This window comes from Rousettus aegyptiacus, unplaced genomic scaffold (assembly GCF_014176215.1).
Source record: "Rousettus aegyptiacus isolate mRouAeg1 unplaced genomic scaffold, mRouAeg1.p scaffold_m13_p_14, whole genome shotgun sequence".
NCBI lineage: Eukaryota > Metazoa > Chordata > Mammalia > Chiroptera > Pteropodidae > Rousettus > Rousettus aegyptiacus.
This window is the reverse complement of record NW_023416289.1, coordinates 12448327-12474497: the sequence shown is the minus strand read 5'-3', so window position 1 is coordinate 12474497 and position 26171 is coordinate 12448327. Positions and strand designations below refer to the sequence as shown.

The following is a 26171-nucleotide window of genomic DNA, read 5'->3' as shown; positions in this document are numbered from 1 at the left end:
TCTGAAATCCAAATTTAACTGGACGTCCTATATTTCATCGACCCTAAGGAGCTCCAATAAATATTTGATGATTTAATTTATCGAATGGCTTCCATTCCTCTCACCTGAAACGTGGGGCTAATGGTAAGACCCGCCTCCAGGGTTGATGGGAGGACTATATGAAGCGCCCAGCTTTGAGCCCTCAACTTATTTGATTGCTCGAGAGCATTCCAGAAAGTAAAAAATGCTCCCACTTTTATACATGAAAAGGATAAGAAAGCTTTCTCTGCGCCGAAGGCTCCCACGCCCGGCCTAGGTTGCTCACACCTGCGGGTTCGGCCAGCCTCTTCCGGGTCAGGTGACCGCGGGTGGGCACGTGACCTGGCCCGAGTGCCGGCGGTGGAAGGCGGAAGTGGGAGAGGAGTTGGGCGCCGCTTCTGTGGCCGGGGCAGGTAGCAAGCACCGGTGCGGAGGGCGCGGCGGGCGAGCTGAGGTAGCGGCGCGGGCCAGAGGCGGCGGGCCGCTGCGGGTGGGCCGGGGGCGGCGCGGCGCGGCCCAGGCACCGGGGGGCGGTGGCTTCCTGTGGGAGGGGCCTGGCGCGGCGGTTCCGGCCTCCGAGGAGGGGTGTCCCGACTCGCGCCTTAGCCGGGTGGGCGCGCCGCGGGCTGTGCGCCGGGACTGCTCCAAGAAGGGCGCTGAGTCAGCCAGGGATGCGGTGGTGGACGGTGGTGGACAGCAAGTCCTTCCGGAAGTGGAAGGGAGTTTAGGTGCCGCGGGTGGAGAGGAGTGACCTTTGTGGAAGGGTTGGGACAGGAGGAAGGGGCAACTTGCGACTGAACTGGAAGGGGGCGCCCGACAATGGGCATAGGACATGGAGGGAAAGGAGAATTTAAGAAGATACTGCCTGAAATCCATCTGAGAGTCTCTTCCTTCTTTCCTCTTTGGAAATGGTTGTAACCCGAGACTTTGATTTCGGTCCTATTTAGTTTTTAAACTTCAGGATAGATCACAGAATCTTCTCTTGCTTTCGTCACACCCACTTAGTTCGGCTTGGGTAAGGTTTCCACTTCTTGGGAACTTAGCCCTTTTTATCATGTTTCTTTGAGATTTTCCGAATTTAGATCAACTTCTGGACTGCAGAAAAGAGTGTGGGCACTTTGGTCATAAAATATGGCTTTTAGCCTAAACTGTTGAGCACGGCATAGCTCACTCAGCATTACCTCATCAACACAGTGACTGCTGAAACCTTGGACAGAGTTTCTACCTGTACTGCTTTGTGACTTCCTCTTCAGTTTAAATTATTCAGTTTCCCTTACCATGTGACTGCTTATCTTGACAAAGTGTAACTATGTAGGGTGACCGAGAGGTCCCTGTTGTGTTCCTTAGAACTATGACCTGGATCATGATTTTGAGATTAAATACCTGTGTGAAAACTGTTATCCTCTTTTTCTTCGTGTTTACTCAGATATGCATGAGTGAAATGAATTTCACGGATGCGGTATAACTGGAGTGAATGTTCAAATTGGACATTCACAGGAGCCGGAGTCATTTTAGGTGACAAGTAGGGAAAAAAGTACTTTGCTAATGTATTATGAGGTCAAGTTTTTGGAATATTTGACTAACATTGAAATTGATTTTTGTAGCAGCCCTGATTTTTGTGGAAGCCCAGTTTGGGAAGGTGCTGTTCTCATTTCACAATTAACAAACACATAAGAGTGATGACTTGCGTTTTTAACAATTTATTGATTTTTTTTTTTTAAACTGGTTTCTTTCCTTCTTTTAGATTACAGATCGCTCAGGGCAAGGGTCATATTTTATTTGTTTATCTGGCTACTAGCTTAGTCCCTGGCATGTTGTGGGCACTTGGTAAATGTTTGGTGAGTGAATGAATTTCTAAAGGTTACATATCTGTAAGTGGAGGACAGAGGATTTGAACTCAAATCCAGGCTCTTAGACTTGCTGTTTTCTGTTACTGGTCCACGTGAAGAAAATAGGCCTGGGAAAAAGGCTCGGGTTGGCTTCTGAGTCTCTTAATTAATGACTACTTTCCCATTTAAAAGTGCTTATACCAACATTTCATTTAATCTTCACCACGGTCCTATGAAGGTTGGTATTGTCCCTATTTCTACATATGAAGAAACACAGAGGCTTAGCAAGGTCCTTGCTTTAGAGTCCAGAGCTAGTGAATGACTGAGCAGGGACTCAACCCCAGGCCTTTTATCCTTAGCCCTGTTCTTTTCCATTTGAGGAAGCAATATAAAGTTTTACTTAAAGTTTTTTAAGTATAAAAAGCATGACGTTTTAAGGAAAAAATAGTACATAGATCACAGTAAAAATTGTGAATGTAGAATGCAAATGAAGTTTATAAAACTCTACTATATTATAGCTGCTTCTTTCTGGGAAAACATTCTTTGATTCAATGAATATAAGTTCCTAATCTATGGCAGGCACTATTCTAGAGTTGCACTGTTTGGTATGGTGGCCACTAGCCATATGGAGCTGTTGAGCACTGAAAATATACTATGAGTTAAAATACACACCAGATTTTGAGGACTTAGTGTGAAAAAAAGTAAAATATCCCAATGATGTTTTTACATTACAATAAATATAATTAAATTAAAAATTATACTGGACAGTGCTGTCGTAAACGCAGGGAATGTGGTCCATAAAAAAAGACAAAATCCTGTCCTTGAGGATATTAAATTTTGGTGGAGAAAAGTACAATAAACAAAACCAAGTAAAATGCATATTATATTGTCATAAAGCAGGGAAGTGGGATGGGATGTGGAATGTTAGCTAGGGTGGCATTTTTGAATTAGGGTCCTTAGAGAAGCTTTCCTAGAAAGAGGTTAACAAATGAGTGAAGATTTGAAGGAGGTGAGGGAAGGAGTTGTGTGGCTGAATGCGGACATAGTAGGCCAGGCAGAGGGAACAGCAAATTCAACAGCCCTAAGGACCGAGTACTCCTGGCAGGTTTGTGCACCAGCCAGGAGGCCAGTGGATGGATGAGTGTGAGTGAGGGGAGATGAGGATGATGAAGTCAGAGAGGTGTTGGGGGTAAGGAGAGAGATGGGCAGGTGGTGGAGGGCCTCGCAGGCTGTTGTATGTTTTGAGCAGTGGAGTGGACACGATCCACCTGCCTTTTAACAGGTTTAGTCTTGTTGCCATGGGGATAAAGAATAAAGAGGAGCAAGGCTAGAAGCAAAGAGACATTCAGAGGCTACTGCCATGATCCAGGTGAAGGAGGGGGTAAAGAGATGTTGGGCCCTGCGTATGTTTTGAAGTACAGCGATCGGGGTTTATGAATATGGGATGTGAGAGGGAGAAAAGAGTTGAGGGTGACTCCATGGTGTTTGGCATGAACAACTAGAAGAGTGGAATTGTCATTAAGTGAAATGGGGAAGACTGTAGGAGGAACAGGATTTGGGGCTCAGTTTTGTTCACACTGATTGCAAAATGCCTATAGAAATCTAAGTGAAGATGTGTTGTTGACAATTAGAGAAGTCTGAAGACGGGCCTGGGCTGGAGATGTGCATGTGGAAGCTCTTAGCATGTGAACAGTTTTTAAAGTTAAGAGACTGGACAAAGTTACTTACGGAGTAGTGTGAATACATATCCAAGAGGAGTGCTTCTTGTTAGAAGTTAAATTTTGAATTAAAATCTCAGTTTATACTGTTATATGAGTAGGTATTTTAAGTATAGCAGAGCATTGTATTACATCTGGGGAACTTGATTTTCTCTCCTTTTTGCTTTTTATTTAAAGACCTTTTTGAAAACCACAGCTAATGGAGTTCTTTTTTCTTGAGAATGCTGTTCTTCCAAGTGTGCATCTTTGTAGTGCCGTTGAAATCAATTTTGAGTGTCAGTTTCTGGAAATAGTCTGACTTTTGGGGTTGCCAATGGATTTAGAGACTTCCAAGAAGGATGGGAAAGAGACCGTCTGGAAGGATAGATGGGTAATAGGTTTTTAATATTTAAAGCATGGGTTTTACCTAACACGTGTTGAATGTATGTTGTTTGTCAGGCATCTCATTGTTTTATAGATTTGAAACAAACAGACTCTCACTGAGGTGGAGTGACCCACATGAGGTCATGTAGCTAAGATCAGGAAGAACTGGGATTTGAATCTGTTTTCTGATTCCAGATCTGATGCTTCCATCAGTAAGACCTGTGGTTATGGATGCGTGAATATAAACCCCAATGGAATCAAATCAGTGAGCTGCTTTTGAGTGATTTTGATTTAGGGCTATTATAGACTCTGGAACTTCTGAGAAGTAGGAAGAAAAGGGAAGATCTTATTTTCCTTAACAAGAACCAACTTAAACTTTCCTAGAAGGTTGCAGTCCCCTGCTCCTCCCTTTCCCACCCAGCTTGTAAACAAATGTTCAGTGATTTAAGTCAAGTGTTAATACTTCTAAAAACACCAAATACCAAGCCTGGAGGGTCCTGACCCCTTAGGGCAGGTCCTCTTCCTCTGTGTCACCCATGTGTTTTGCTTCCTGTTTTGTTATGACATCTGCTTTCAGTCTCTTTTATGCATTTTTTCCAGTCTCTTTTTTTACTGCCCTATAATTCCACTGTACTTCCAATGATATGACCTCCCCCTCTCCGCCCCCTCTCTTTTTAATGTGCTTGTTCATTAGGCAAAGTTCAAATTCGTTTGATTGTTTTTCAATATGGGCCTTCAGAGTTGAAGGTAACTCAATGTGGGATGAGGGAAAGAGGCCAAGAAAGAAGCATTAGTGTTGGAAAGAACTGGAAAGGCATGAGAGTGTGAAAGAAAGGAGGAATCTTTTAAACAGACCCTTCTCTTCCACATCTTTAAAGAAGTAGATGAAGGTGGATCTATAGCTATAAATAAGAAGCTTTACCTGTTTCTATAGTTGGCTAATTAAAAATAAAATCTAGATGCTGGTGAGTAGTTTTGCTTTTCCCTGGCTCATCTTCTATACAGGCCCTTTCATCTGGAGATCAATATTCTGTGGTTTCTTTACTCATAGCTGGGTCAAGAATTTCAGGTATCCCAGAGCCTAAAATTACAGCATCAAGAAGAACTAGTTTAGCTTGTCATTAATACTTGAAGAGCACTTACGATGTGCTGGCTGCTTCATCCCAACTAATTTGATCCCTACAGTGAGTTTATAAGATAAGTACTATTATTAGGTTCATTTTACAGGTGAAATGAGGTTTAGAGGGTATGTAGTTTGTCCAGTATCAACCAAAGGCTAGTGAGCAGTTAAACCTACTTGCCTATAAAAGATTGACTGGTCTTAAAGGTTCTTGCTGAAGTTGGGTGATAAGAATAATTAGGTCATTTAGATCTTTCAAGATATGTCTTCTGCTACATCTGAGGTGTGGTTGTTTCCTTGGGGGTCTCTTAAAGCAAGATATCTGAGCTTCCAGAAGGCAGGGGCTTGTCGCATTCACCTTTGTATTCCAGGGCCTTGTGCAGACTGGTGTCTATGAACATTTGTTGAAAGACTGACCTTGGCTCAGGACTGGACAGGATGAATGAGAGAGAGGGGCTTGGAAGGGGCACTGTCAGAATTCTGTCTGCCTTCCTGCTGAAGGTACCCTGGACCTTTATAGTCTCCTGGCTTTGAGAATTAACCCATCCTAATTCAAGTGTTGAGTTGTCCATTGACTGATAAATGGATAAACGAAAGGTTGTATATCCACACAATAGCTTATTATTCAGCCATAAAAAGGAATGAAGTACTTACTGATACATGCTACGTGGGTGAACCTTGAAAACATTATGCTAAGTAAAAGAAGCCAGACACAAAGACCACATATTATGTGATTCCTTTATTTGAAATGTCAAGAATAGGCAGATTCATAGAGACAGAAAGCAAATTGGTGAGGCTGGTGGTTTTTAGGGGCTGGAGGCAGGCAGAGAGGAAGGAAGAGTGACTAGTGATGGGTATGGGATTTTCTTTCTGAGTGATAAAAATGTTCTGGAGTTAGTAGTGATGGTTGCACAACTCCACAAATTTACTAAAAACCACTGAATTATATGCTTCAAAAGGGTGAATTTATGGTTTGTGAATTATATTTCAATAATAATAAAATAAAAATAATCAACCAGTCCTGTTGTGAATGTACCCTCTGTGTTCTGAGGGTCAAGTTAAGGTTTCAATGTGGGCAACAGCAGCCATTGTCTTTCATCTTCTGGTGCCAGGGAATGTTCTTCAGCTTCTTCTGATGCTCTCAGCTGAATATGATAAAAGGTGTTCTCCCTCATTTTTTGATCTCAGGTATTTCAAATATTTTAACCAAAAAAAGCTATGATAGATCTTTATTGTCTTTCTAGATGTCTTTGGAAACTGAGCCAGTGCTTAATTTGGCTAATGAGAAGGACTCAGGAATTACTACCCTAGCTAATAGTTTCTTCTCTTTCAACAGCCAGTGGACTATAGGTAAAGAAAGCTAGCTTTTTTCTTTTTTCTTATTTAAAATTAAAGGTGTAAGGGAAGAGTACTCTTTTTTCTCTTCAGAGTGGAGCTGATAAACCCCCGGAAGCTGGTAGTTAGGTTATAATAGCTGCTGCCCTTTTGGTTGTGAGTCCAGCAGTGGTGCCTGGGGCATGTGTACATCATAGTAGGGTATAGGAAGGAGAGGAAGGGCCTAGCAAAGTAGGGAGGGAAAGTGAGGTAAAAGGGAGCAGGTAAATGGTAAAGCGTTGGTGTGAAGAGCAGAGGATAGGCTGCCTGTTATTTATTCTTCTAATGTAGCCCTTCTTGCTTCATTCTGTCACTTGTCATTAAAATAGATACATTATTTTCAAGTTCTCAAAAACTAATCAATTGTGTTAGTAGTGTTACCAACAGATCGTTCAGAAATAGAGCATGAAAAATGCTTATTTTTAAGTGATTAAAACATAATGATACACACAGGATTCTGTTTTGTATTGGAATCACAATTAAGAAACAGACAAGTTCAGCAAGACCATGTCCCCTGTAACTGCAGAGTTATTTCTTAAGGAAGTTACTGTGGGGTCTGGATGCAAGTGGACATAGGAGCGGGATGCCCTAAGAATTGTGTTGCTGATGTGCTAAAAGACTTCTAGCTTTAGCTGGATGTGAATTGAAATCCACATCATTGAAGGCCTTTGTTGCTAATTGTATTAGTTTCCTATTCCTAACCTGTGTAACAAATTACCTCAAACTTGATGGCCCAAACAACATAAATTTATTCTTTCATAGTTACGGAGGTGAGAAATTCGAAGGTGTCAACAGTGTCAGCAGGGCCATTATCCCTCTAGGCTCTAGGGGAGAATCTTTCCTTGCTTCTTTCAGCGCTCCAAGCACTTGTTGGTTTGGGGCTGCATGACTTCAGTCTGCACCTTAGTCTTCACATGGCCTCCTCCCCTGTGTCTTGTCTTTGACCCTGTTTCTCCTATGAGGGCACTGGGCCCATCCTAAGTCCGGGATGGTGATTTTATCTCAGGACTTTTAACTTAATTACACCTGCAAGGACTGTATTTCCAAATAAGGTCACAGTCACAGGTGCGGGGGAGGGGGCGGCGGGTGGTTAGCACTTAGGCATATTTTTTTGGTTGGAGCCACCATTTAACCTACTACACTAATGGAATATATAGGTGGTATGTTCTTATTAAAATTAAATAAGGACATCATCCTATTACCTGATTTGAAAAGAAGCCTTAGCCTTTCTTGAATTTAAATTTTATTTATGCAGAAAATAATACATGCACATAGTTTAAAGTCAAATAGCATTATAAGACTTAACCAATGCAACAGGAGTCCCTTGCTTTATCCCATCTTATTCTGAATTCTTGTTCTGTATAAACAGTGACCAGTAACTCTTTTAGGTCTTTTCTGCTACTGACTTCCACATTTCTAAATGAGTTCCTAATACTGTTATTTCTTAGCTTGTCAGTTTTATCTTTTGTTATTTAGCCACTGAAGATGAGGATTTAGCTCTCTTTGCAGCAAGTCTCCACACACACACTTCTACCCCATCTTCTGATTACACCCATATCACACATCTTGATTAAATTATTGTGCTTTTATGATTATGAATGTTATTCACAGCTGAGCTACGTCGTGTATTTGGATTATGTTTCCTTTCTCGTATTATTGTTTTTACTAAAGTTACATACTTTCTAATTTTTTTCGTATGCTAAATTTTCCATTTACCTATCACTAGTTCAGCCCCAAACAGTCTGATGAGCTAAAATACTTCTTTTAATGCAGTCAGATGCATCACAAATCTATTTCTTCTGTTTTCCTTCTTTCATCTAGAGACAGCAACTTCTAAACTGTCTAATCTGGACTGGCTGCCCTCCAGGCTGTTGCTCTGGGACTTCTCTTCACCACCATTCTGGGAATTCCTTTTTGCCTTTCCCATGTGAATACCCAGAATCTTCCATCTTTTTCATTTATTCCCCTTGAGCATATTTTTCAGTAGCTTCCTGAGAAAGCAGCTTTGGAAGCAACTTTTTTGTGACTTTGCAAATCTGAAAATATCATTGTTTTCCTGTCATGCTTGATTAATGGTTTTCTTGGTTAAAGAATTCTACATTAGAAATGACTTTATTTAAAATTTGAAAGCATTGCATTCTAGCATTCATATCGCTGCTGAGAAGTCTGATGACATTCTGATTCCTGTTTTTTATAAATGTAACTGGAAGGTTGTGTACTCTGTCTTCATGTTCTGAAATTTCATGCCATTATGCCTTAGTGTGATTCTTTTTCCATTTATTGTTCTGGGCATGCGTCTGGGTCCTTTCCGTCTAGAAATGTCATTTCTAGAAGGATTTCAGCTTAAGAAAAACCTGTAACATTTCCTTGATTTCTTTTTTCCCCCCTTTTTTGTTTTTGGACCTACTATAAATCAGGTGTTGGTCATTTTAACCCATTTCCTGTTTGCCCCAGGAATACTTGCCTGCGGCGCTTGCGGCTGCAACATTTACCCCCAAGGTAACTTGACTCATGGCTTACGGTCCTAACCTTACCCCCAGAGTTTGCCCCAAAACATCTCACTTTTATTATTATTTTTGCGTCACTCTAATATATCGATAGTCTTTGGAAACAAATGACATCATTCTATTTATAGCATTCTGTTTTTAGTAGTGGTATTTCCATTTACAAACTCTAGAAATTCTCAATCACCGAAAATGTCAAATCTTAGAAAAGGTAGCATTTCTACGCATGATGTTAAATTAACGCTGCCGGCGAGCTGCACTTTTTTCCTAAATGGGAAAAGAGTTAAAGAATTCTACATTTTAAAAAGTCTTTTTTCTCCTATTTACCATCTTTTTGTTGTTTTGCTTTTTAGTGTATGTCCTCACTTGATCAGTTTTGTTTCTGCTATCAGAGCTGTCCTTTCAAAGAACACTATTCTCTGAATGAAGCAAGCAAACAACTTCCATCCTCCCTTCCTTCCTTCCTTCCTTCCTTCCTTTGTTCTTTCCTTCATTCTTTCCTTCTTTCCTTCCTTCCAAATTCCATTCTGTTCTTGTTTCATGGATACAGTATTTTCTATTATCTCTTTGAATTGTTTTAAGGTTTTCTTTGACCTCTGTTTCATCTAACTATAAGTTTTTTTTAAATTGAGATACAATTTATGTACTTTAAAATTCATCATTTTAAAATGTGCAATTCAGTGGATTTTGGTATTTTCACAGAATTCTGCACCCATCACCACTCTCTACTTCATCATCCTAAAAGAAAACTTGTACCCATTAACTCCAACCCCTCAACTCTCTTAGTCCTGGGCGGCCACTAATCTACTTTCTGTTTCTATGAATTTGCCTATTCTTGACATTTCATATAAATGAAATCATATAATAATTGGACTTTTTTTGGATTGGCTTCTTTTACTTAGCATAATGTTTTCAAGGTTTATCTATCTTGTAGCATGAAATAGTACTTCATTCCTTTTTATGGCCAAATAATATTCTATTGTATGGATATACTACATTTTATTTATCCATTTATCTGTTGATGAACATTTGGATTGTTTCTACTTTTTGGCTATTATGAATAATCCAGTCATTCATTTGTGTGGATGCATGTTTTTCATTCTTTTGGGTATATACCTAGAAAGGGAATTACTGGGTCTTACGGTAAATATTAAATATTAAATATTTAACTTTTCAAGGAACTGCTAACCTGTTTTCCAAAGCTGCTCATCGTTTTTCATTTCCTGTCAGTAATGTGTGAGGGTTCCAGTTTCTCCAAATTTTTGCCAATACTTGTTATTGTATATATTTTCGTTATGGCTATTATGGTGTGTGTGAAGTATCTTCTTGTGGTTTTAATTTGCATTTCTCTTGAAACTAATGATGTTGAGCAGCTTTTTATGGGCTTATTAGTCATTCGTATATTTTCTTTAGAGAAATGTCTGTTTAGATCTTTTGCCCATTTTATTTTTCAGTTGGGTTATTTGTCTTTTATTGTTGAATTGTAGGAGTTATATGTTCTAGATACAAGTCTTTTGATCAGGGACATGATTTGCAAATATTTTCTCAATTTTTGGGTTCTCATTTCATTTCCTTGATGGTGTCCTTTGAAGCACAGGAGTTTTATTTTTGATGGAGTCAATTTATCTAGGTTAATTTTTTGTTTGTGCTTTTTGTATCGTATCTGTGAAACCATTTCCTAAATCCAAAGTCATGAGGACTTATACCTATGGTTTCTTCTAAGAGTTTTATAGTTTTCACTGTTATACTTAGGTCTTTGATATTTTGAGTTCATTTTTGTATAAGGTATGAGGTAAGGGTTGAACTTCATTCGCGTGCACATGGATATCTAGTTGTTCTGGCACCATTTGTTGAAAAGACTATTCTTTTCCCATTGAATCATCTTGGCACTCCTAAAATCAATTGATCATAAATGTATGGGTTTGTACCTGGACTTTCAGTTCTATTCAACTGGTCTGTATGTCCATCCTTATACTAATACCACACAGTCTTGATTGCTGTAGCTTCATAGTAAGTTCTGAAATTGGACACTGGGAATCCTCCAACTTTGTTCTTTTTCAAGATTGTGCTGGTTATTCTCGATCCCCTCCACTTCCCTATGAATTTTAGGATCAGCTTGGCAATTGAGTTTTTTTCTCTTTGTTTTGATATCTGGCTCTTATGTCTAAGACTTTCCTCAAATAGTTGGTTATATTTAAGTGAAGTACCAACAGGCTGATCTGTGTGCTAGGCCCCAATTGAGGGAAGGTGAGCGGGGTTGGGGGACAGAGACCTCTCACAATTCATGATACAGACTTTCATGTATCTCCTTGGATCAGTATGGTGCCTCATCCCTACCCTCAACTGTGCCCTAAGTCCTCAAGTCTGGGTTAGTTTATCCACAAGTTAAAATTTAATTCTCCTGTTTAGGATTAAGGAGGCATAACTGCCTAGGTGAATTGAGAGGAGGAGGAGTCTGGGCTCTCTTTCTCATATAGGCTTTTATCAGTTTTCCTATTTTGGCTTAACTTATGCCCTCACTTTCAGAAGTACCTGGTGCCACCAATTATTGACCTTTTCTGGGATTCCTCAATGGCAGATAGCTTGCTTCTTGTTGATGTCCCCTATTGCAGGCATTTAGCTTTCGGTTTCAACCTACTTGCCATTTTCCAAAATCTTGCTGCCATTCCATTGTTTCCTTTTCCATTCTTTTTTAGTGGATTTATATTTTTGTATTGCCTTCTTGTCTTTCTGATGGGGTTTGAGAAGGGAGAAGAGGTAACCGTGTGTGTTTAATCTGTCATGTTTATTGAGAGCCCATGGAAGACTCTAAGGGAAATTTGTATCAGGGAGGTGGAGCAATGCTTAGTCTCCCTGGAACCACGCATGACACAGAATTTTCCTGCAGTATTCTCTTCCTAGAGTTATTGTTGCCCCGTTTTTTCATTTGCATATGATTCCGTGTTAATTTTTTTGCATAATTTTAGTTTAGCCCTAAACATTTTGGTAGAGCTAAAGTCCTGCTGTCAGTGCACTCAGATTAGTTGAGGCCTAAACTCATTCAGTAATGCTAAAACTGGTTTGTACCCCACCTTTATATTATGTATCTTTAAATCACATATCTGTCCCCACCTCACTCGAGACCAATCAAATGGGAATCTCTGAGGGTAGGATTTGGTTGTCATTATTTTTTTTTTAAATGCTCTCTAGATAATTCAAAGGTGCAGAAAGTATTGAGAGCCACTGCTCCAAGGTGTTTCGTATTTCATTAAGGATAATTTTACCTAACAGGATAAATTTAATTGCATCTCCTGTGGTTATTATCAGTGTCCTTCTTTATTGCCCTCCAGCCACAGTGGCCTCCCTTTGTTCCTTATGTTCCCAAGATATGCTACCATCTTAAGAGCTTTTATCTATCCAGAATGTTCTTCTGGAGATATCCTCAGTTTGCTCCTTGGTCTTCTTCAGATCTTTGCTCAAAAGTCACCTCAATGAGACCCCTTGTTTACAATTTTTAAATTCTACTTCCAACTCTCACCCCAAATTCCTATCTCATTTACTGCTTTGTTTTTGCTACCACTTGTCACCTGTATTGTTATTTCTCTTACTTTCTATTTGGTGTCCCTTCTCAGCACATGTCCTTTCCCTATGTTCAATCTTTTATTGTATAAAGAAGCCAGTGGGTGGAGCTTTGTTTATTTATTTTCCCATGTTCTTTTCTGGATGTCATACAAGTTTCTAATCTATATCATTTTCCTTCTCCCTGAAGAACTTTTAAAAAAATATTTCTTGCAGGGCAGGTTTTATTTGAGAAAGTTCTTTTCTCTTTCACTTTTGAAGGATAACTTCAATGGTTATAAAAATTCCAGGCAGGCTTTTTCTTTCTTTCAATACTGTAAATATTTCACTGTACTCTCTTCTTGTATGGTTTCTGACAAGAAGGCTGCTATAATTCATATCTTTATTCCTCTATAGGGATGGTGTTTCTTTTCCCTTTGCTTTCTTTTAAGATTTTCTCTTTGTCTTTGGTTTTCTCCAGATTGAATGTGGTAAAATGATATGCCTAGGTGTAATTTTTAAAAAAAACCTATTGTTGTATTTGGTATTTATCCTGTTTGATGTTCTTTGAGCTTCCTGGATCTATGGTTTGGTGCATGTCATTAATTTTGGAAAATTCTTGCCATTTCTACTTCAGATAGTTCTGCTTTATTCTTGCTTCTTCTGGTGTTTCAATTATGTGTGTATTTTGCATCTTTCAAAATCGTCCCCCAGTTTTTGGATGTTCTGTTCTTTTTTTTTTTTTAATTCTTTTTTCTCTTTACATTTCAGTTTGGGAAGTTTCTATTGACGTATCTTCAAGCTTACTGATTCTTTCCTCAACCATGTCCAGTCTACTGATGAGCATTTTAAGGCATTCTTCATTTCTGTTACAGCGTTCTAGATTTCTAGCATTTTCTTTTGATTCTTAGAGTTTTTGTGTCTGTTTACATTACCCATCTGTTCTTGAGTGTTGTCTACTTTTTCCATTAGTGCCCTTAACATATTAATCACGGTTATTTTAAATTCTCTGTCCAGCAATTTCAAAATCTACGTCATATCTGAGTCTGTTTCTGATGTTTGCTTTGTCTCTTTACATTGTTTTGTCTTCCCTGTTAGCATAACATAATTTTTAATTAAAAGCTGGACATGACGTATTGGGTAATAGGAATTAAGGTGAATAGGTCTTTACTTTGGGGTTTTATTTTAATCTAGCTAAGAGTCGGTTTGTGTTTAACAGTTGCCCTAACTGTAGGTAAGAGGCCTCAGATTCCTCTAGTGGCCTTGTACTGGTCTCCTCTGTTATCTTGGTCTTCCCTAAGAACCCTTAAATAGAGTGTGCACCCTTTAGCTCTAATCCGCTGATAATTGGACTCTAGATATGATGGTAACGTGTGGGGGAGGAGAAGCATTTTGTAATCTTATGATTAAATCTCTGTCTTTTAGTGGGTCAGTGTTCCTGGGCTGTGACTTCAATAAGTGTTTTTAAACTACTTTTCCCTTTAGGTGAGACAAGAAGACTAGAAGGAGCCTCAGTCAGGGAAATTCCCTCCCTTCAGTTGGGATAAGGCTCTGGTAGAAGAGGGCTGTGTTACAGAGACGTCTCTGGGCATATTTCACAGTGGTTCCTTTTCCCCTTCACCTACCAGAGCCAGGGCTCATTCTTGGCTCTTTACTGGGAGAGCCTTGTAGGGAAATAATTTTTTTTTCCTTCTGTTTTATTCTCTGATGTATCACTGGCACCAAAAACAGTACATGGTACAAAATAAACACTCAGTAAATAATGACTGATTGAATGAATACCTTTCATCCAAGCCCATGTGGAAAAATTTCTCAGACTAAAAGAATAATAAACCAATGACTTTTCTCTGAGTGAATAGTTAGTTGGTCCCCAGTGTTTGCTTATTGGGTTCTGTGGTGTTTATGCCTTTCTAAGCCCTACCTCAAATGGGTGTGTTGTAGACTGGATGTTTTGAAGCTTTTTTGACTACAACCATTAGTAAGACATTTTATATCATGGCTTAGTATACATGTGCATAAATGTACATTTATCCTAATGAACTTTCTTGAAAGAATACTTTCCTTTATGTATAACATACTCTTATATTTTCTACTCTATTATTTTTAAAAAACGTTTTCAAGGTTTATATAGAGGTTATGTTCAGAAGGCAATATGTTTTTTATTTTTATTTTTTAAAGAAATTTGGGCAGATCTACCAGACTCAGTTTTGGCTTCTTCCTTCTCCTCCCAGTAAATCCCTTACTCCCTTCAATAATGAAATTCTTTGTGTATCTATAACCTTTGGGGATTTTTTAAACATCGTTCTCTCCCTTTCTCCCTTCCTGTCTAGGCTAGGCTTGTGCTAACTCAGTTTTTTTGAAGTGATTTAGATGCAAACACTTCTCATTTCTATGATCGGGAGAAAAAAGTTACTGAGTCCACATACACTTTTGCTGAGACGGGTGCAGAGTCAATTCTGGGTCTCAGGTTTCATGAGCTTTCTGGAGTGGGTAGGGGGTATTAGGACCTTATGCCCATTAGGAACCATGTCCAGTATGGGACCCTGAGACAGAAGCTGATAAATAGGTTGAAAGGACTTTGACCAGGATGGGCTCTGACTTCCCTTCCATAGTGATGGTTATTTTTCTTTATACATAGTTGGAAAGGTTTTACAATTCAAAGTATTAACCTTGTAATGTCAGGGTGGTATCTTGCTAATTGGACCTGGAGAGAGAGACAAAGCCCCACATAAAAACATAGGTTATGGTTAGTAAAGTTTGGACTCTCATTATGAAAGCCATGGCAGGACGAAAACGTGGTCGTGTCATCTTCTCTGTTTCTCCTGCTTTCCCAGTTGGCTTTATTCTGAGCCTTCTTTAGAATTTTTCTAATTGATTTTGTTTTAGGGTCATGAAGTATAGATCAAGAGGTTTGATCTTTCTCCCATTTAGTGGGCCATGTAGGGGCTTCGAGTGTCATTCTCTTGGATTTTCTTGAGTTCCCACCAGGAGCTAAAAATAGCTAGAGCTCAGGGAGAAGAAGTTAGTTTAAAAACTACCCTCAGTTGTGTTGCCTTAGGAAAGAAAGAATCCCAGTATATGTAAAGATTTTTTAAAAGATTTTTTTATTTTTAAACTCTATAAATAATACATTTCCAGCTTTTAGTGCTTTAACCTCTGTTACTAAAAGCCTGTTGGCTTAATTTACAATTATTAATCTTTCCTCCATTATTAAAGATATGATCTTTTTTCTTCCTTAAAATTATTGTTAAATTATGAAACAGATAAAAAATATGAAGTAGTTCAGGGAATAAGATAACAAACAGTCATTAAAACTACCATCTGGATTTAATGAATATTAACATTTTGCCATATTTGCTTCAGAACTTTTTTTAAAGATAAAATGTTGCAGATACAGTTAAAGTTCCCTTGGTTTCTTCTCAGTCCCATTCCTCTGCTCCCTCTTCTGCTACCCTAGAGGTAACTTCTGCTCTGAACTCTGTATGGCTCCTTCCCATCCATACTTCTCTACTTTTATTCCATTTATGTGTGCCCACAACAATATATACAATTGTTCTGTGTAAGTTCAAATGTATGCCAGTGCCGTCATACTATACTTAGGCTGCCACTTGCTTTTTTTAAAATATATTTTCTTTTAGCATTATAGTTTGAGATTTTTTCATGTGTATTAAATTAATGTATTTTTAGTACTATATAGCATTCCATTTTATAAATATATCATAATTTATCCAAATCCTCATTGATGGGTATTTGGGTTGTTTATAAATTTTTGCCTATTATAAACATTGCTGTGATGAAGACCTTTGAACATGGTGGTTTCTGCATTTGTTGGAAGATTTTCCCCTGGTAAATACCTAGGAGTGGAATCCTGGGAGGTACAATATATGCACCTTTAATTCTACCTGATTGCCAGGTACCATCTAATTTGTATATGAAGCTTGCTCATCTGACGGGTGGAGAGTTGATCTTTTTGTTGTTTACTGAAACAAATTTAGTCTAAAGAAGTCAAAACATCCTTTTTAATTTCAGAAAATTGATGCTCGAATTCATTCATTTGATAAATATTTATGAACTTCCTAGTAAGGGCCAGGCACCTTTCTAGACACTAGTGCTACAGGACTAATAGATGGGACACGTAACTTGGCCCTCATGGAGCTTACATTCTAGGGGAGAGAGAGAGAGAGAGAGAGACAATAAATACAATAAATCAATATAATAGGAATCATGTTAGTGATAAATGCTAAGAAAGAAAAGTAAAAAAGGGAAGGATGGGTACTAATGTGTGTAGGGAGCCGAGGTTGATAGAGTGGTCAGGGAAGACCTCTTAAGAAAACAACATTTGAGGAAATGCTTGAAGGAAGTGGGAGAATAAGCCATATATGTGGACAACTGGGGAAAGAAAAAATTCTGGAGAGAGGGGTAGAAGCCTGACAGGGGAGCATGTCTGGCACGTTCAGGGAACGGGAAGGAGGCCCATGTAGCTGCGGGGGAGCGAGTAAGGGTGAAGAGAAGTGGGAGGTGAGGTCAGAGAGGTTTGTATCACACAATGGAGTGTGTCATGCAGAACCGCCAAGTCATTTCGAAAACTTTGACTTTGAGGTAGATAGGAAGCCACTGGATGGTTTTGAATAGCAGAGTGATATGATATGACTTATATGATAATAAAAAAAATCACTGCTGAATTTAGAGATTAGATTGAAGGGGGCAAAGGGCAGCATAAGCGGGAAATACAATAATCCATGTGAGAGGTCATGATGCTTTTGACCAAGGCAGTGACAGTAGAAGTGGAGAGAAATGTTTGAACTTGGACATATTTTAAAGGTAGAACCAATAGGATTTATCGAGATTGAATGGTGGGGTGTGAGAGAGAAAGGGAAAGCAGAAATGAGCCCCAGAGTTTTGACCTGAGCTGCTGGATGGAAGGAGTTGTCATTAACTAAGGAACAGATTTATGAGGGAATATCAGAAGCTCAATTTTGTCAGTAGACAAAGAGGATCTGAGAGTCAAGCGTGAGGTAAACACCGGACACAGCCATTTGGGATTGTCAACTAACAGATGGTACTTAAAGCCATGAGATAAGGTGAGATAACCAAGAGAAGAGGTGAAAGACTCCTGCTATGGGACATGCTGTTGATTAGAGATTGAGGAGGGGAAAAAGAGCAGCCTGAGAGGCAGGAGGAAAAACAGGCAGGTGTGGTGTGTTGGAAGCCGCGGGAAGAAAGCATTTCAAGGAAGAAAGGTGATCAATGTGTCAGATGCTGCCAATAGGTCATATAAGACAAGAACCGAATTCACTATTGGTTTTAATAACTTGGATGTCTTGTCTTAGAGATCCTGATCAGAATAGTTTCAGCATTGTATTCCTCTTGCTCTAGGTAACATTTCAGAGGTTTCTATTGCTACTCCACGTGGAAAATTGAAGCATAATGCCAGTTATGGAGTAGTCCAGAAAAAACTAGTCTCTTTAAATGTTTTTGGACTGGATATATGTTGTAAATAAGGCTTTTTAATTTTTATTTATTTATTTATTTATTTATTGGCAAAAATGCCGAAGCATAAAATTGTTTGACTTTAGCTATGAAAAGTGTCAAAATCAATGTCACCTAACTGTAGCTACATTTAATTCCCATATTCATAGAGTGATATGCTGAGTTAAAAGCCGTATGTTAAAGCCGAACAACTCTTCAAAATAGGAAGTTAGGAAGAGAGGACAGATAAAAATAGAATGAAAAAAGGTATTAATGATGTTAAATAGAATAGTAATTTTATAGTGTTTTTACAGCAGTAGTTTTCAAGTATGATCCTCAGATCCTTGGTAGCCACTTGAGACTTACAGGGTGTTGCAAGATCGAAACTATTTTCATAATAACTTTATTTGCCTTTTTCACTGTTATCATATTTGCACTGATAGTGCAAAAGCAAAGGTGAGTAAAACTGTTGGTGCCATTGCACAAATCAGGACAATGCCATCAATACGTGCTGTTGTCATTGTACTTCTCACCACAGCACATTCAATAAAAAGAAAAGAAAAAAAAAGAAGCCAGTTCCACTTAAGAATGTGCTCGATGAAGCAGCATAAAAATTAATTTTATTAAATCTTGACTCTTGAGCATGTCTTTTAAATATTGTGTGTGATGAAATGGGAAATATGCCCAGGGCACTTCTGCTGCATCCTGTAGCATGGAGGTTGTGTTGAGAAAAAGTACTTGTATGATTGTTTGAATTGAGAGCTGAATTAGATGCTTTTTTTCATGAAATGCTGTTTTTAAAACAGACCAACTAAAGTTACTAGATTTGAGTATTTGGCAGTATTTTATTGAAAATGAATGAGGTGAGCCTGTCACTTCAAAGACTGATGGTATTTGTTACCAATTGTAAAATATGACTTTTTAAGTGAAAATTAGAATTTTGGAACACTTTACATCTACCAGAAAGAGCTGACAGCTTCCCAGAACTTAAAGACTTGATGAGATCCATGGTGACATTCACAAATGTGACTTTTTTGGATATTGTATTATGACATGAATGTAATTTGATATTGTATGACATTTGGAATATCTGCAAAACTCAGCGAACCAATATTTTCCAAATGACAATCTATATACAGTGTTACAATGTCATATATGAGTAAAAAGATCCATTCAGAGTGTAAGATAGACTTCTGCTTCTAGCCAAGATAGAGCGACAGGTATGTCTCATGTATCTTTTCCTGTGCTTATTGGCCATTTGTATTTCTTCTTTGGAAAAATGTTTATTCAGATCTTTTGCCCATTTGAAAAACTCAGTTTTTTTTTTTTTTTTTAATTGTTGACTTGTGACTTTCTCTTTTGGAGATGTTATATTAGGCTTTCGCTCCTCCAGACTTTGATGTAACAGTGCTAAGTTCTTAGGCTATCCAAGATCTACTCAGGCTCAGCAGTCATAAATTATAAGACCAGCACACTCCACTCTGTTGGAAGTAGCATGGCCACAGTTGCTTCCATGTTTATATTTTCTTGTTTTTCTCTCTTTAAATTCAAATATTAAAGTTGGGTCCAGTTCCTCAATCTTTTATCAGCTATTCTCTTAACCTACTGCTATGTTTGTCTTGCAGTTTCCTGGTGATGATATGGCATCTGCCAGCTCCAGCCGGGCAGGAGTGGCCCTGCCTTTTGAGAAGTCTCAGCTTACTTTGAAGGGTGAGTGGCACCATGTGAAATGTTTGTCATTTGAGATCCAACCTTTTCCAGTCTCTGGAAAAGAGGTGGAATTATACCACACCTTGGTCTGGAGAGCCAGATTTTGTGAAATAGCTTAGGAGTGTAACTATTCATTCTCATAGGTTGTCATTTGTAGCTGAAATTCTTGGAAGAAAAAGAAAAAAGGAACTTTTGGCAAATATTGTCTAAATGGTGATTCTTTCATGCCCCAGGGCTCTTTTATATCTACATTCATTCATTAAGTGGTCTCATCCAACCTCCTGGCTTTAAATGCCATCAATATAAGATCACTGCCAAATTTGTATCTTTAGTTTGATCTTTCCTTTGAACTCCAATAGCCCATTTTAGATGTTTAGTAAACATCTAAAATGTGACATGTCTGGAACCGAACTCTTGATTTTTTCCCTTCCTATCCTATATTCCACTAATCAGTAAATCTGATTGTGTCTATCTTCAAAGTGTACCCAGCATTCAGCACCATCCTCACTGTCCCACGAGCTGCTACCACCTCTGCCCCGGGTTTAGACGGTAGCCTCATAACCCATCCTTCTGCTTCTGCCCTTCGTCCCCTTTATTCTGTTGCTCACACAGCAGCCAGTTATCTTACTAAACTGTAAGTTAGCTCTTATAAGTCCTCTGCTCAAATACAGCAAGGGCTCTCTGTCTCACTCAGAGCAAAAGCTGAAGATCCCACTTGATCTGACCCCCCATTTCTCATCATCTCGTCATCATAAGATGTTTAATATCTTATCATATATTTAAGAGAAATTTATATTTCTTTTCCTGTGGATTGCCTGTCCATATTCTTTGCCTTCTTCTTATTGATTTTTTTTTTTATAGTCTTGATACTTTTAAGTTATTTTTCTTGGCTTCTCATTGCTGCTCCAGCCCTTTTGAGGAGGGAGAAGGATTAAAGTAAACTTGTAAGGTTTTACTACAGCCTTTACTACCTTACCTAATAATTAGAAAGCCTAGGTTAAAACAGAAGACTGCCCTGGTGACATCCCGAGGTCCCAATTTTGGATTCGTATTATTCAAGAAAAACACTGACTTCTAACAGATTCTCCTTGACCTTTCTTCAGTGAGAATTTTCTTACTAGTATGGAAAGGTCTATCTCATATAGGCATTGAATCTATAGGGATTTGATAATTCCATCCAGGAAAATGGTAGAGAAGAAAGAGAGAAAGAAATAACAATTTAGTATGCATAGGTTTTAAGTAGTATGGGTTATTCTTCCTCTTGTGTGTTTCATTTATAGAGCCCATGATGTAATTTGGGAGATGTTACTATGCTCCTTCATAGTGCAGTCTGAGAGTTTTAAGATACACTTTAAAAATGCATCAAAGCCCTTAAACAAAAGCCAACTATTTTCTGTGATATTTAACTCAAAAACAACAACAACAACAACAACACTGAAAACGCAGCAAACAAAGCAAAAAACGGACTATTTGGAACCTATTGAAAGATAATATGCCAGGCTCTATTCTGGTGCCTTTCTAAGAGCTTTTCAGGGGTATAATTTTGGGCATATGTGATTTTTTTTTTATTTGTTGACTCTAAAAGCTAAATAAACTTTCTAGGTGATCTTGCTTGTATCTTGAAGCCTTTATTTTGGCTTGTCTTTTAGAAAAAGAAACATTCAAAATATAACCCCGCTAATTAATTATAAATTACAAAGGGAAAATATACTTTACAGTGAAGTGATCTGGCCAACCCCACATTAACCAAGGATCAAACTTAGCATTCCCAATAAGAGAACATGGTAGTGTGTATAATAAGTATACAACGTAACCTATATAATATTCTTGACTAAAATGTTCAATGTGAATTAATCATGAGGAAATAATCAGAAAAATGCAGAATTTGGCTCATTCTAGAAGACAGCTGGTGAAAGTCTCTAACAATCATTGTTAGTAAAAGGAAGAGAGAGCATTTTAAATTTTAAAAGGTTAAGGAGACAACAACCAAATGCAATGTGTTCATCTTGATTGGATTCTGGATTAGAAGGAAAACAGTTATAATAAACAATATGTTTAGAACAATTGGGGAGATTTGGATATGGTATGAATATCAGTTGATAGAGGGAGTAACTAAATTCGTTTGTTTGTTTATTTATTTTAGGTGAGGCAACCCTTGGTTGACCTCACAGATTGCAAGGACCTTGTCAGCTTACAATCTCTTATTTTTTTATTTTTTATGCCTACAGCACCTGGTCTTCCTAGGTGGTCTTCCATCCAAGTACTAACCAGGCCCGACCCTGCTTAGTTTCTGACATCAGATGGGATTGGACTTGTTTATTTGGTATAATAATGATGGTGTGATTAGATGAAGGAATGCCCTTTTTCTTAGAAATTGCATTCTGAAAGTATTTAGGGTTGATCTGTCATGATGTCTACAATTTCCTTTCAAATAGTTTATCAGAAAAAAAGTTTGTGGATATAGATATAGATACACAAAAATGTAGTTACAAATATTATATAAATCCTGTGCTGTTCAATAGGATAGCCACCATAGTCCTGTAGAACTATTTACATTAAAAGTAAATAAATTAAATTTACAGTTCAGATCCTCAGTAATATTAGCCATATTTAAAGTGCTCAATAGCCACGTGTCTCTCATGGCAATGCATTGGACGGCCCTGGTGTAGAACATTTTTATTATCACAAAAATTCTCTTGAATAGCACTGATATAAACACATACATAGAGTGGGACAGAGGCAAATGTGGCAAAATGATAACAATTGGCAAAGAGTATGTAATTATTTATTCTTTCAACTTTTCTGTAGTTTAGGTACATCAAAATAAGACTACTAACTGTAACTGTGACCCTAGATTGGGTCCTGGACCAGAAACATTTTCTTTTCTCTTTCGCTCTAATGGACTTTAACAGGACAATTTGAATTTGAATCAGGGCTGTATATTAGATAATATTAAAAGTGTTACATTTCCTGATGTTGATGATTGTGCTATGGTTATATTAGAAAGTCTTTGTTCTTAGAATTAAACAGTAAAGGATTTAGGAGTAAAGGGACACAGCATCTAAAACTCACTTCCAAAGTTTCAGGAAAAAAAAATGTGTATGTGTATGAGAGAGAGTCAGGAGAAAGAAAGAATAATAAAGCAAATAGTGAAAAATTAATCTTTGGTGACTCTGGGAGAAGGGTTTATAGGAATTCTATATTATTATTGCAGCTTTTCTAAAAGCTTTGCTGAAATTATGTCAAAATAAAAAAGAGGAAGGAAAAAAACCTAGGGAATAAATCTAGAGGACAGAAAAGGAAACATCATGACAGAGTTCAAAGAATTGGCCTGGGACCTGGGAGACTTGCTTCCAAGCTTAGCTCTGGCTCTGACCAGCTCTAGGATTTTGGATGTTATTTCACCATTCTGCATCTTAGTTGGCCCAGCTATTAAATAAAGGGTTTGAACTTGATGATTTCAAAGAAACTGTCTGGCTCAAAATTGTAGGACTCTAATTATAGCTAGTCCATATTGTAAACATATATATAACTTAGTTAAGGGCCTGCATGCAGAGCTACTCTCACCCCACCAGGTGGCCTCAGTGAACCTTGGTCTATGTGTACAGTGTTACATTTTTCTACTCTGAGCCACATTTTCCCTGCACCACGACCCTTTTATGCCTAGTACCATTCCCTGAATCTTTACCACGACTTTTGTTGCTATCCTTCTTTGACTGACTTTCTCTTTACTACTACTCTTTGGGGGCTGGAAAAGACAGGTATTGTTAACTGTCCAGAGGTGGGTTTACACCTTGCCAAATTGTGGACCCTTATAGGACTGTCACCTCTCAGAAAGATCTGGGAGGGAAACATTTGCTAACTCTGGACAGAAGGGAGCCCAGGATAGGACAATCTTGCCATCGTGGGTGAGGAACATCAGTCATATGCTCTGATTTGGGGCACAGGATAGAAGACGTCTGAGTGTGTTTCATCCATGGCTAATAAATGCTCTAAGAGGATCTTGTCTAGCTGCCAGTAGATACTTGCTTAGCTCGTGCTGAGTCCTGGTTTGCTGATACCAAGTGAACATCAGAAATGCCACATGAAGGATACGAACAGAAGAGGAAATGCAGATGGTTAACAAGCAAATGGAAAAACTACTCAGTCTCACTAGCAATTGAAGAAAAGCATTAGAACAAATAAGCAAAGTACAGCAATGGCATACAACATGGTGTGGAGTCAGGCTGCCGGGGTGCACATCCTGGCTTGAAGCTCCCTGGCTATGTAGCCGGGGGCAGTGATGTCGCTTTGGTGAGCCTGTTTCCTCCTGGGTGAATTGGGAGTGATGATATATTCCCTGCGTTCTGAAAGTATTTAGGGCTGATTTGTCATGGTGTCTGCAATTTCCTTTCAAAAAAAGTGTGTGGATATAGACACAGATAAACACAAATGTAGTCATAAATATTATGTATTATATATTAAATATTATATATCCTGTGCTGTTCAATAGGATAGCCACCATAGTCTTGTAGAACTATTTACATTAAAAGTAAATTCATTAAATTAAATTTACAGTTCAAATCCTCAGTAACATTAGCCATATTTAAAGTGCTCAATAGCCACATGTATCTCATGGCAATGCATTGGAGGGCTCTGGTGTAGAACATTTTTGTTATCACAAAAGTTCTCTTGAATAGCACTGATAAAAACACATACACAGAGCAGGACAGAGGCAAATGTGGCAAAATGATAACATTGGCGAAGACTATGCAGTTATTTATTCAATTCTTTCAACTTTTCTGTAGTTTAGGTATATCAAAATAATACTACTAACTGTAACTTGTGACCCTAGATTGGGTCCTGGACCAGAAACATTTTCTTTTCTCTTTTGCTATAATGGACGTTAATAGGACAATTCGAATTTGAATCAGGGCTGTATACATAGTATAGTGTCTGTAATTAGTACTCTTTAATTCTTAGCTATTTATTTATTTATTTATTTATTTATTTAGTTATTTATTTATTTTTTTACCTATATGATTTACAAAGAGTGGAAAAACATGGTACTCAGCTATGCAGTGTTTAGTGAAATGGATATATTTCTGTAGTGCTTATGGGTACCTATAAAGGTTTACTTTTTTTGGAAAGGAATTAAACAGTTTTAAGAACTTTAAAAAATGTTTATATCTTTTGGAAGAATACTCGGAAATACATGCAAATATATACATTCATGGCTATTTACCCAGAGTAAAAACTTGGAAACAATCTCTTCATCAGTGAAAGAATAGTTAACTAAATCATGGTGTATCCTTGTAATGGGCTTATATTTCAGGCTTTTAAAATGGATTTTAGGTGGAGGAGAATTTTTAAAGAACTAGGGAAATAAAAAATGAAAGTCTAGAAAGTCTGGATTTACTGACATCTTGTTTTTAGGTTAGGAGTGATTTTTATTTCTTATGCTTCATATTTTTAAAACTTCACATTTGAAAAAATAAATTTTCTTAGAATCAGGGAAAAACAAAATTTGTTTTTTGAGAGAAACGGCAAGAAAGAGCAAGACCATCTGCCACAGGGGGGCAGCTGGGAGCCCTCTGGCTCATCTTTGACTTTTTCTTTCTTTCCCCGTCCAGTGGTGTCAGCAAAGCCCAAGGTACATAATCGCCAACCTCGAATTAACTCGTTTGTGGAAGTCGCAGTGGATGGACTCCCCAGCGAGACCAAGAAGACTGGGAAGCGAATTGGGAGCTCCGAGCTTCTCTGGAATGAGATCATCATTTTGTAAGAGAAAGTCCCCTCTATTTGAATGTAGTAACATGGGGGGAAAGAGAGAAGGCGCTCTGAAGGGGCTGGGAGAGATCCAGATTTCCTGTGGAGCCTCTAACTCTTCTCTGCCTTTGGTACCTTAGCCACCTCTCTTTAGGTGTTTCCGCATCGTTGAGCTCACAGAGCATTCATTATTAGCTAGGTGGTTACAGGGTCAGCTTTGTGGGAAAAAGGGAATATGTGAGTGTCTTCCTCTTTGGGGTTTTTTCCCCCTTCTAGGACATCAGCAGTTTTCTTCTAAGTGACAGGAGTGACTGCTCTGCTTGGATGTGATGAAACACCTATTTGTTTTCCAGGAATGTCACAGCCCAGAGTCATTTAGATTTGAAGGTCTGGAGCTGCCATACCTTGAGAAATGAACTGCTAGGCACCGCCTCTGTCAACCTCTCCAGTGTTCTGAAGAACAATGGGGGCAAAAGTACGTATGATGAAGGGGCGGCTGACGTGCTTCGTTCGTGGGGGTGGGGAGAAGAATTCGGAGGCATGGATTTCCCTCAACATGGCGGATAAACCCGATGATGTTGTTTCCTCCAGGCCCAGGGGCTACAGTGATTCTGCTCTCCGTGGGTGCTGTCTGTGGAGTTTTAGGAAGGCTGAGTGCTTCTCTCTGCCTCCACTATAGAACTCAGCCCCCTATGCCCAGGGCTATGGTGGTGGGATGCAGTGATGGGTCCCCTTGATCTTTAGGAATCAGTGCTTTCCCTCTGCTTCTGCCCCTCTTTTC

The 26171-nt window shown here is 38.5% G+C and overlaps 1 protein-coding gene across 3 annotated transcripts in view; it reads left to right on the top strand.

Annotated features, from left to right (window-relative positions):
• The first annotated feature begins 338 nt into the window (after positions 1–338).
• WWP2 (WW domain containing E3 ubiquitin protein ligase 2) overlaps positions 339–26171 on the top strand; it is a 123395-nt gene continuing 97562 nt past the window's right edge. The window contains exons 1-4 of one of the 3 annotated variants that reach the window (XM_016146870.2): positions 339–472; positions 19558–19642; positions 25255–25402; positions 25744–25865. In XM_016146870.2, the coding sequence (XP_016002356.2) occupies positions 19573–19642; positions 25255–25402; positions 25744–25865 (340 nt within the window). In that variant the 5' untranslated portion in view covers positions 339–472; positions 19558–19572. Of the gene's footprint in view, positions 473–605; positions 747–19557; positions 19643–25254; positions 25403–25743; positions 25866–26171 lie in introns of those variants that run through there. The other 2 variants (XM_036232108.1, XM_036232109.1) reach the window with 2 other exon arrangements.